At 43.4% G+C, this 12,664-nt stretch overlaps 1 protein-coding gene across 2 annotated transcripts in view; it reads right to left on the reverse strand.

Annotated features, from left to right (window-relative positions):
• The window catches only part of LOC113646399 (synaptic vesicle glycoprotein 2C), a 31,717-nt gene that overhangs the window by 11,577 nt on the left and 7,476 nt on the right, over window positions 1–12,664 (reverse strand). For both annotated transcript variants that reach the window (XM_047806031.1, XM_047806032.1), the window contains exons 2-4: window positions 11,573–12,303; window positions 4,467–4,647; window positions 2,455–2,606 (exon numbers count right to left, since the gene is read on the reverse strand). In XM_047806031.1, coding sequence (XP_047661987.1) covers window positions 2,455–2,606; window positions 4,467–4,647; window positions 11,573–12,161 — 922 coding nt within the window. In that variant the 5' untranslated portion in view covers window positions 12,162–12,303. The remainder of the gene's footprint in view (window positions 1–2,454; window positions 2,607–4,466; window positions 4,648–11,572; window positions 12,304–12,664) is intronic.

Here is a 12,664-nt window from a genome sequence, read left to right on the forward strand (position 1 = left end):
TTATGTAAATAATATTGTATGATTTTAGTGTCTTAAGTGATTTTTAATATTATTTTATTTATTATTATAGTGATAAAAATAATAGCTTTTATTGAATTTACAGTAGATTTCAATTAAATTCATGTTAAATCTAATGTTATAATCAACTTATAATGTGTGTGTGTGTTCTCTATTTGCCGTACTTATCACATTGAGTGTGTGTGTGTGTGTGTGTGTGTGTGTGTGTGTGTGTGTGTGTGTGTGTGTGTGTGTGTGTTTGTAGCTGCAGCTGTAGAGGATCTCATTATATGGATTAGGAGTATAATAGATTTGAGTGTACGGCTGGCTGCCTCGACTGCCACACACACACACACACACTTGCGCGCACACACACACACACGATTAATCCGCATACACATTTACAGTATATTACACATCACTGAAGCAGCAGAGGCTTAGCACTATGCAATATAATGGAGAAACAGAGACTCCACATAACTCCACTGCAAATGCAGCACGAAATGCACTAATATATCTGCATACCAATCAAAACAGTAAGTATAAAGCACGCACACACACACACACACACACACACACACACACACACACACACACACACACACACACATACACACGAAAATACACCATCAGCACTTCTCCCTCCCCAACCCCACAGATGTGGAAGCATTGCGGCAGAACCACATTTACACACACACACACACACACGCACACACACACACACACACACACACACACACACACCCCTCCGAACAGGGTGTTAAAATCGAGACAGGCCAATCAATTGACCTCATTTACGAGTACAGTCGTTCACCAGACACAGTGAAAAGGGAAGGGAGGAAAGAGGGATGACATGGAGGAGAGAAGAATCGGCCTTGGGTTTTTGTCAAGAAATCGGTTATGAAATAAGGTCAGGGTGAAATTTACTCACTGAGAGAAAACAAACAGCTATTACTTTATTTAGTTTATGAGCTAAAGCTAAAACTAGCTGAATGACTGATTTTTAGATTTGCTGTGATGAATAATATATGAAATAAAAAAAATATTTAAATATGAAGAATATATTATATATAATTAATTTCTTGTCTTTTCATTCATTCATTCATTCATTCATTCATTTTCTACCGCTTATCCGAACTTCTCGGGTCACGGGGAGCCTGTGCCTATCTCAGGCGTCATCGGGCATCGAGGCAGGATACACCCTGGACGGAGTGTCAACCCATCACAGGGCACACACACATACTCATTCACTCACACACTCACACACTGCGGACAATTTTCCAGAGATGCCAATCAACCTACCATGCATGTCTTTGGACCGGGGGAGGAAACCGGAGTACCCGGAGGAAACCCCCGAGGCACGGGGAGAACATGCAAACTCCACACACACAAGGTGGAGGCGGGAATCGAACCCCCAACCCTGGAGGTGTGTTTTTTCATAATAATAATAATAATAATAATAATAATAATAATAATAATAATAATAATAATAATAACCCTTTATCTTGGATTTAAAGAAGCCCGTTGTAGATCTACATACAGAAGCATTCTGCGGTTCCACATATGAAGCAAGCAATAGAACAGTTTTAGGTTCTGTGTAGAACCGGTCGTTATGAGTGTGCAGGAATATTCTGTCTCACACTCATTCAAGCCGATCGGCAAGTTCTTGGCTAATGAAAGGAAACCAGAGAAGACGAGAAACATGTGAAGAACACGTCACACTCTGCACCTTTGTTTATCCCTGTTCCCCTCTGCAATCTCCCTCTTTTTTATTTTTGCCCACTTCTAATGCTCCTCTCACTCTCACTTTTCTCGCCCCCTCCTTTTTTCCGCACCTCTCTGCATTCACTTTCATTCGCTATTGTGTGCCTTCATCCTTTAAATATCCTTAACACAGCCTACATTAATCATTTTCACCCACCCTTTCCCTCCAGTTCTTCTCTCCACGCTCCCTCGCTTCCATTCCTACCCTCAAACGACCTCTGCTCCTCTCCTTTTTCCTCGTTCCAGATATCGCACTAATGCCGCTATATCCCTCGTTCTTTCCCCTGTCTCTTGAATTCTATAGCCCATAATCCTCCGTTTTACACGCATTAAGGAATAAGGAGTACACGGACCTCCTTAACATTCAGACGTTATAAGTAGCAATTACATTTTCGGGTGAAGTACAGATTTAATTATACCATGGTGTAATTATTTAATATCGATAGCACGCATGTATACACTGCACGAACAGTTATTTTCTTGAGTGTCAGGTGTAAGCCCCGCCCCAAATTCTTTCTGCTTAGCAAGAATTGTCAATACTTACATTCTTACCTCTCTGTACAGTAGGTGATGTTATCGTACTGTACCAGGCATTTTACCAGGCATGTTGAAACGCCATGATACACATAGAGTTCGTATATTAATCTAATGAGCAATGCTGCTCCCTGATTGGCTGTAGCTGCCATCACTCACCGTAGTGTGGGATGATGGCCCAGGCCATGGCTGAAGCATAGATGCCACCTATCATCCAGAACATGCAGAGCCAGCTCAGGTGCTCACCACGCTTCTCCCTCGCCAGGAACTCGGCGAAGTACGAGAACACAATAGGCACGGACCCTCCGATCCTGCAGAGGAACATGGGTAAGCAAAGAAGAGAAACGATTCTTACGTGCTTGGAGTTTCTAGCTGTACAGTACAGCGATTTGGGCTTTGAAGTGAGTGGTACGTACTGTAATAAGTATGAATTTACTAACAGGAAGTGCAAACGTGTCTTGCATCTTCTTTCAATTAGCTGTTAATTCAGAGGGCTAGCATTAGCATTAACGACGATAGCCCTGGATTAAGCTATAAGACCCTTTTTATATATCACATGGTACGATATGGTATCATTTCCTTCAAAAAGAATCCATGCCCAAAACTAAAAGATCTTCATCCCAAGAAAGAAAAAATGCACACGTTTTCATTTCATGCTTCCTGATCCTCCACAAGTATTTCGTACCTGTTTGATTGACAGCTCCTACTGTTCTAGTCCTAATGTTTTGAAACATCTACACTTGTGAGCAACATTTCTGAGGAAGCATAAATCAAGGATTTGGATTCAAAACCAGTACTCAGTGGTGGGGGAAAAAAGGGGGTGAGAGGTGGGTCTTTACATTTATAGCATTTAGCAGACATCCATATCCAGAGCAACTTACATTTTTTATCTATTTTCATACAACTGAGGGTTAAGGGCTTCTTTTAGGGGCCCAGCAATGACAACTTGATTTGAACTCAACCTTTCGATCAGCAGTCCAACACCTTAGACACTACCACATGCCCTTGAGCCTGATGTGTGACGTGTTTAAAGCTTCATACGAGGATAACGGATACAATTTATGTCACGATTTCGATAAGTAATATGGCACCTCGATTTAGTCAGCGTTCACCAAACAAAATCTATTTCAGGATGACTTCTGACCCCCGGCGGTGTAAATATGACCTCAGAGGCACTTAGGGATCGTAAAGATGGAGGATGGAGGATGGAGAGAGACAGTGGGGGAAGCAGCACTGCTGAAAATCAGCACTCCACAAGGACAAAGCAGAGGCTGTTCATTCAATTTGCAATAAAACCCACAGCTGTACTTATCTTACTGCAATCCCTCTCTCTCTCTCTCTCTCTCTCTCTCTCTCTCTCTCTCTCTCTCTCTCTCTCTCTCTCTCTCTCTCTCTTTGCTGCAAAGTCACCAAGTTGGTTGAACCTCCTGGCACTGACCCATAACTTAAATGAGGAGTGATGTTAAAAGAAAGAGAGAGAGAATGAGAGAGAGAGAGAGAGAGAGAGAGCAAAGAAAAAATGGGGGGAAAAGAGTGTGTGTGGTCTCTAGAAAAGTGTGTGTCACTCACATTGGAGTCATTATCTCAGTATGGAGCCAGACCGAATGTTCCAAAAGACCTGGCGAGACTCGGAGAGAGAGAAAGAGTGTGTATGTGTGTGTCTTTGTTTGTGTGTACTCTAAAGTACCCAGACCCCATAGCGAGACAAAAGGACCTCGCTACCAGCCTGAGGTCAAATTGAGTTCAGACCCCTGTTGAAGCCCAATCAAACAAAAAACTGCTCCCTGGGCCGCTGTAAAGAGCTCTTCAAAAATAAAAACAGTTCTGGATGCGGATAATTAAAGAGTGCTCGACCCGGCGGAAATCGCCGCTGATTTCATCCTGCTGAAAAATAAAACCCCACCTTAGATACAGTATATAAATTAAAAAAAGCAAAACGTACGCATAAAAATGCTTTATAACACCCAAAAGGCAAAAGTTAACATTTTCATCGATAACCGTTTAATTGTCAGAATAACACAATAGTAAAAACTTTTTTGTGTGCACTTGTGAGTACAAGTGGAGGGTACACAAATAGATCAAATTAAGGACCACCTGCAATTGCCCTAATTTGGGCAATAGCTAATGGTTTTCATTAAAGTCCCAAGGCAGGTGTACTCAAAGACACTCACCCAAATCCCGAGAGCATCCTGCAGAACAGGAACGTGCTGTAGCCCTGCACGAACGAGGACAAGAAGGCGAAGAAGCCGTTCACGGACATACACACCAACAAACACTGCCTCCGGCCCACTTTATCTGACAAACCGCCCCAGAAAAATGCTCCCACCATCATCCCCAGGTACACAATACTACCTGTGAAGGAGAGAGAGAGAGAGAGAACAGAAAAAGAAAACTGTTTAACAAGTTAAAATAATCATTGTTATATATTAAAATACATGACAAAGTGGCTATGCCTTCTTTATTAGACCTAATAGTGTGGCCACACCTTTTGTATTTGGCGTGGCAGACACTCTGGCCACGCCTCCTTCATTAGAACTGCCAGACAATTTGGTCACGCCTCCTTAATTAGGACTGCTGAACAATGTGACCACGCCTCCTTTTTTAGGACGTCCAAACGATGTGACCACACCTACTTCACTGGGGCTGACAGACACTGTGGCCACACCTTTTTAAATAAAACTGACAGACACAGACGGGGCTAACACACTGAAAAACACTTGGGGTGACAGAGAGACCACACCTCCATCAATAGGACTAACAGATATATCACACCTCCTTCACTTGGACTGACCGAGAGACCACACCTACTTTGTTAGGACTGACAGAGAGACCACACCTCCATCATTAGGACTAACAGATATATCACACCTCCTTCACTTGGTCTGACAGAGAGACCACACCTACTTTGTTAGGACTGACAGAGAGACCACACCTCCTTCACTTGGTCTGACAGAGAGACCACACCTACTTTGTTAGGACTGACAGAGAGACCACACCTCCTTCACTTGGTCTGACAGAGAGACCACACCTACTTTGTTAGGACTGACAAAGAGACCACACCTACTTTGTTAGGACTGACAGAGAGACCACACCTCCTTCACTTGGTCTGACAGAGAAACCACACCTACTTTGTTAGGACTGACAGAGAGACCACACCTACTTTGTTAGGACTGACAGAGAGAACACTCTTCCTTCACTTGGTCTAACAGAGAGACCACACCTACTTTGTTAGGACTGACAGAGAGACCACACCTACTTTGTTAGGACTGACAGAGAGAACACACTTCCTTCACTTGGTCTGATAGAGAGACCACACCTACTTTGTTAGGACTGACAGAGAGACCACACCTACTTTGTTAGGACTGAAAAAGACAGTCCTACATTAGGATTGACTAGAGAGACCACACTTCTTTCACTTATCCTGACATCCATCCTCTTTTTGTTCCCTTTACCATCTCAGTACAAGAGCTCATATTGGATTTGTATCAGTTCAGAACATCTATTATCTGTTCATTATAAATAATGTATTCCTATCTGATGATATCCCTAGTGGAATCACGGTGCATGGACAAAACAGATGTCGCTTTTCACGCCTTTTAATTGTCTCAATGCTCAGTGGGAATAAGCGAGCTGATGCAGCATCTCCTCCAGTCCAGTAGATACATTAGAAAGACCTGATACGCACTCACATTGAAACTGTCTCCAATGTGATGTGTTGGTATTATTTGTGCTGATTCTAATCCTGATGATATATAAAGTTCACTGACAGAGAGACAACTTTTCGATCCGATCTTTTCTCTATTGATGCTAGATCCTGTTCCTCCGAGGCTCGCTTTAACCGAACGGTCTGTGTGGGTCTCATTGTGTTTCAGATTCACTTTCAGTTTCACATGCTGAGTAACGTGATTGGCTGAGGATTTTCCGGTTATTTCCTGTTGCTTTATATCGATACGACAAACCCCACCCCTAAAATGGACAAGGATCGATTGTGAAGTGAAGTGACGTGACACTCAGAATTCGTTCTCTGCATTTAACCCATCCAAAGTGCACACACACAGCAGTGTACATACACACACTGTGAACACACACCCGGAGTAGTTGGCAGCCATTTATACTGCGGTGCCCGGTGGAGCAGTTGGCGGGTTCGGTGCCTTGCTCAAGGGCACCACAGTTGTGTCCGGCCCGAGACTCGAACCCACAACCTTCGGGTTACGAGTCAGACTCTCTAACCATTAGGCCACGACTGCCCCCATGTGAGTGTGGTGCCAGCGTGAAAACACCTTCCTGCCTTGAACGATCTCGATATTAACTTTCCAATCAAACACCAAAAACACCTTTATTTTATTTACCGCCTTAATTTGAGGAACGTCTCAGATTCCATTATGGATTAATAACTGAGGTTCATGGATGTGAGTCGCTGCTCATTGTGTTGTGTCTGTGTTTCACCTGCTGTTCTCTGATCCACTCGAGTTAGTAGAGGGACAGGATGATCAGCTATTCAGCACACAAACACACACACACACACACACACACATACACACACACACACACGATAAACCCGTTCTACGCTCCCCATCCAAGATGCTAATAAAAATGCTAATTTGTGCTAAAGAAGCGAGGAACGATCGTTTGTTGTCCACTTCCTGCACACTCAGATCTCTCTGGCTCTCACTGTGCTCTCGTAATGTTCTGATGCTTTCTGAACTCTCTCTGATTGGAGCTGATATGCAGAAAGCCGTCTGTGTTATCTGCTCTTGCAGGCATGATGGGGAAAGGCAGGTGATTCATTACAGTCTGACAAAGAGAGAGTGCAGCGCTGCTACACACACATGCACACACACACACACACACAATCCCCAACACCACTGCTAGAGCTAAACGATCCATCAGAGAAATGTTGCTCCAACCCTCTAATGCCCGAGATAATCTACTGAAACTGAGAAACCACATACTCAATGCTCTGTAGTATTAATTCAGCTGAGCTAGCTAGCGGCTAACACACTTAAAAGGACAAGTGCAATTTTCTTCTCCTGGACGTTAACTCAAGAGTGGAGTCATGCTAGCAGTTTGATCAACAGTTTATCCACAACATCAAGCTAACAGCTAGCATGTGTAATTGATGTCCCTGGTAATATTAACAACCTAGTGTCAATATTAGCACATACCATCCTTTAACTTCACTATGGAAAGGAATTTCTGTTCACAACCAATTCTGCAGACCGGTACAGCTATTAGCCTCCCGCTGATGTATAAGGGATGTAGTTATACAGACTCAATGAAGTGTACAAAATGTAACGCAGAAGGAGAGAGGAGAGCGATCCGAGAGCACAGTCTCATCCAGATGATCACGCTTCAGAAGGTCAAGCTCAGGCTATTGCTCCTGTTTGGTAGACGTTCTCTTGTGTGTCCTGTTCTGGATCTTTTCATTAAATAAAAGAATAAATAAACACTCATTATGTGTTTTGTTTTATGCAGTGACCTGTATATTGCTTGTAAGGTGACCTTGGGTGTTCTGAAAGGCGCCATGAAATAAAATGCATTATTATTATTATTATTATTATTATTATTATTATTATTATTATTATTATTATTATGAGTTTTAAAACTGTGTCTTGTTTAAAATACACAGGAACGATCCTAAGTCCTGTTGAAATTACGAGTACATCATGTTCATCTGTTCCTTCATTGGAACATTAGTCATTTAGGCCACGCCCCTTCAGGAAAACTGACTGGCATTTTGGCCACACCTTCACTGAAACTGACAAACATTTAGGCCACGCCGACTTCACTGAAACTGACAAGCATTTAGGCCACACCTCCCTCACTGAAACTGACCGACATTTAGGCCACACCTCCATTACTGAAACTGACTGACATTTAGGCCACACCTCCATCACTGAAACTGACCAACATTTAGGCCACACCTCCATTACTGAAACTGACCAACATTTAGGCCACACCTCCATCACCGAAACTGACCAACATTTAGGCCACACCTCCATCACCGAAACTGACCGACATTTAGGAGACACCTCCTTCACTGAAACTGACCGACATTTATGCCACACCTCCATTACTGAAACTGACCGACATTTAGGCCACACCTCCTTCACAGATGTTATTTTAATGTAAACATTCGGCAAAGATCTGAAAGGCGGTTACGTTTATACATAATGTTTCTAATACATTTCAGAATAACAGTTAAAAAAGGAGTCTTGGACTTCATTATTTATGAAGGTTTTGACGAGTGACATTTTGACGAGTGACATTTTGACGGGTGACATTGCAGATCTATAGAATGCTGTGTCATTTCTTTTTCCTCCCCTGTTAATTGTTGGCAACAATAAAAAAAAGCTGTTTTTTTTTGTTACACCTCACCAGGTCTATGAGAAGCTCTATTTATTAATTAAACTCAGCTCAGCATGTGTAATTAGCTCCCGCTACAAAAAAAACATTCCCTGACATCTATAGAGTCTCCACGGATTACGACTCGACGGCAGACGGAAACATTTCACAGACTCTCTGCGAATCCCTCGGCTCACGCCGGTCCCGCTAGAGTCGAAAGAGAACGATTGCTCCACAAAGTCATTAAAAAGGTACAACACAGGTACATTTTATTCCCTAATACACAACCGCTGTCAGAGTATTCCCGAGGCGCCTTACTGTACAATTTTGTAGCTTAAATGAGTTATAGAAATACGCTACGTTCACTTTTTTTTAGATTGGCTAATGGTACAAAATCTCTACTCTTGAGGGAATACCCTCAGGCTTGGAACTGCAAAAGGTACGTATTTTCTGGGACCGTAGCTGACTCGGCGGTTCTAGAAACCAAACAATGTTTACATTAAACAATGTTTTAATATAACGTGAGCCATTGTGACCGTGCTCCGTTTTTACGTCTCGTTTGTGGTGTAAGATCGATCAGGAATCACAGATCCACTAGGACGTCCTCGACACATTAGGGGAATCCGATCTAAGCTAGGAACCGGATTCGGATGGGATCGATAAATGTAATGAATAAGCATCATCCCAACAGGACCACAGAGATCTCTACAGAGCAGAGGAGTAAATCTGACTGAAGTGCGGAGCCGTCACGCTACGCTGCTTCGTTGTTCTTTTGACTTCCTTTCGTATGCATGCGAGCGCTGAAGAACCAAAACGTGCAAGAAGTCACGGAAATAAGTTACCGGAGTTCAGGTTTGGTTGACGTGTGACCGACAGAAGATAGATACACACCTTGGCGTGTGATGTCATAACCGTGACAATAATCGTTAATCTAAACGTCTCTATAAAAGTCCTACAAGTGAAGGAGGAGAAAAACGATATTGATGTACAGCTGTGATTTGCAGCTGGAAAAGCTGTCACAGCTGCTGTTATAGAAAAGACATTCTAACCAATCAGATTTGAGAATTCAGCAGCGCTGCGGTTTGAAGGAGTAAAACGAGGGGAAAAGAGCTTGTTGTTGCTGTAAGTCAGAGTTGATGAAACGTTGTCGCAAACTGAGCCAGATGTTCTCCTCAGAGGAGCCCTAGAGCTCAGCTTTCTGATTTCATGGCCTGATGCTTTCTCTCCATCTCTCTCTCTCCCCATATATCTCTCTCTCTCTCAGTCTCTCTCGTACTCTTTCTCTGTCTGTCTCTCTGTCTCTCTTTCTGTGTTTCCCTCTCATACTCTTTCTCTGTCGATCTGTCTCTCTTTCTCTCTGTCTTTCTCCTACTCTTTCTCTGTCTGTCTGTTTGTCTGTCTGTCTGTCTGTCTGTCTGTCTGTCTGTCTGTCTCCCTTTCTCTGTCTTATATTCTTTCTGTCTGTCTCTGTCTCTTGTGCTCTTTCTCTGTCTGTCTTTCTTTCTTGCTTTCTTTCTCATACACATTCTCTCTGCCTGTCTCTCTCATGTGCTCTTTTTCTGTCTGTCTGTCTGTCTGTCTGTCTGTCTGTCTGTCTGTCTGTCTGTCTGTCTGTGTCCTACTCTTTCTCTGCTGCCTGTCTCGCTTTCTTTCTCATACAGTACACTTTCCCTCTGCCTGTCTCTCTCTTGTGCTCTTTCTCTGTCTGTCTGTCTGTCTGTCTCCTTTCTATATGTCTGTCTCCGTCTCTGTCTCACTAGAACACAGAACACTCACACAGCTATTCAGCCACTTCAGCAAATCACACTCCGCGTGTGACCACACTTCTTCCCGCTGTGAACATCACAGAAATCAAGAACAGTGCTTGGATGATTAGGGTTTGGACGGAACGATATGTTTGTATTCTTCTTTGACCGAGAGGGACAAAATTTTCACAACACTAATGGTTTTGCTGCACAGACACAAATCGTTCTGGTAATCTCAGGCTTTATGATAAATCTCCATCTGTCTCTTTAATATGTGTCAGAATTCAGTGTGTGTGTGTGTGTGTGTGTGTGTGTGTGTGTGTGTGTGTGTGTGTGTGTGTGTGTGTGTGTGTGTGTGTGTGTGTGTTAGGGTTTTGTAGAAGCTTCGCTGCAGGCGTAAGTTTTATGTTTACAAAAAGAACATTGAATGAAAAGATTTTTAATTCCCAATCTCAACAATTGAGTTTATTAGGTAATAAAATAAAGACCTGCAGGCTTCGATGCAATGGGACGTTGGAACAAGGTGCCCGGATGTCAGAAGAAAAATATTCTAATTGTACACACACACACACACACACACACACACACACACACACACACACACACACACACACACACACACACACACACAATCCATGCCCAATATAACACTACCCACTCATGTACTCATACTGTACCTGGTGCCATGACAACATCCTTCCCAATGAGATTACTAAACACACACACACGCACACACACACACACACACACACACACACACACACACACACACACACACACACACACACACACACACACACACACACACACACACAGAGACATAGCCCTGTCTGTTCTGTTCTGTAATTTTACATAATGGTCATGAACCCAAACAGGAACTGGTTCAAGAACTTTTTTTTTAAAAGGGACCCTGAATTATTTTTTTAATGAACCTCAGTAGAAGCTGTTATTGTTCCTAAATGTTTGTCTAAGCAAATTCTTGGTGAAAACTACTAAGATAAGTGAGACGAAACACCTGGAAAATGCAAATGTTCTGTGCTTCTATGCAGGTTTGCATAAGAGATAATGTGTTTCAGTTACTGTGTGTGTATGTGTGTGTGTGTGTGTGTGTGTGTGTGTGTGTGTGTGTGTGTGTGTGTGTGTGTGTGTGTGTGTGTGTGTGTGTGTGCTTATGACCTTGCACTCACCCAGCCATCCTGCCCCAGAGTTGGGCACACACATGTCCGTCTCGGCACTAGGCAACACAAACCCAACAACGAACACCTCCACTCCGTCGGACATGAGCGCCAACCCCAGCACGAAGAAGAGCTGCCACTGGAAGCGTCCATGTCCACACTCTTGGATGATCAGCTCGTACTGCTGTGCTAGCTCCTCCTCCTCAGCCTCTCGCTCTTTCTCCAGCTGTTTCCTGTCTTTCATTCCGTCTGTAACCGGCCGACCGAGTGCTACCTGTCCGTCCCCTGCTCCGGGCACACCCTGGTACTCTCCCTCGTAGATCTCGTCTTCGTCGTCATGGCCTTCGGTGGCATCGCTGGATCCTTCGTCGTCCTCATGTTGCTGCGCCTGACCGTCCCGGTAGTACAAACGGTCGGCGTCTCCGCCTTCATCATCCTCGTCATTTTCAAAACGGTGGTACGTGCGACCTAAGTACTCGTCTGACGCGCGGTCTATGGCTTTGTTGACTTTTTTGACAGCGTGACGCTTGGCTTCTTTGGCAATGTCTCGAGCACCACGGGCCAGAGTAGTTCTCTCTCTGTATGCGTTCTCCGTATCCATTTTTACTTCACTTTAAAATGTCTCGAATGTGTCGCAAAAGACAGCGCTCAGATTGCGATGTTAAGCTTGACGTCTTGTTTACTTGAACCCGAGAACTTGTAGGTAAGATCCATACAAAAAAAAAAAAAGGTGGAGGTACACTCTGAAAAGGAGACAAAAAGAAACAGATCAGGACATTAATAAAATAAAGAAACCCATATGAGTTTGGAGAAAACTGTTTTCATCGTTGTGACCTGGGACTAGCTCACGGGTCGTGGACTGATGGAACAAATGAAAAGAAATAATAACTCGATTCTATCTTTCCAAACATGGCTCTTTTGCAGCCAATCACAAGCGCTCTTTCGTGTATGAAAGATATTTCGCTGACGGAATTCCCTCAGACCAGAGACTGGCTACAGGGCTACAGATATAACTTCAAAAAGGTCACAGAGTTTAATAGATGGACAGAAAAGTGTGTGTTTATCCTCCAGATCTGTTTAAAGTATGTGTCTCGTTTTTAATTT

This window comes from Tachysurus fulvidraco, chromosome 21 (genome assembly GCF_022655615.1).
Source record: "Tachysurus fulvidraco isolate hzauxx_2018 chromosome 21, HZAU_PFXX_2.0, whole genome shotgun sequence".
Taxonomy (NCBI): Eukaryota; Metazoa; Chordata; class Actinopteri; order Siluriformes; family Bagridae; genus Tachysurus; species Tachysurus fulvidraco.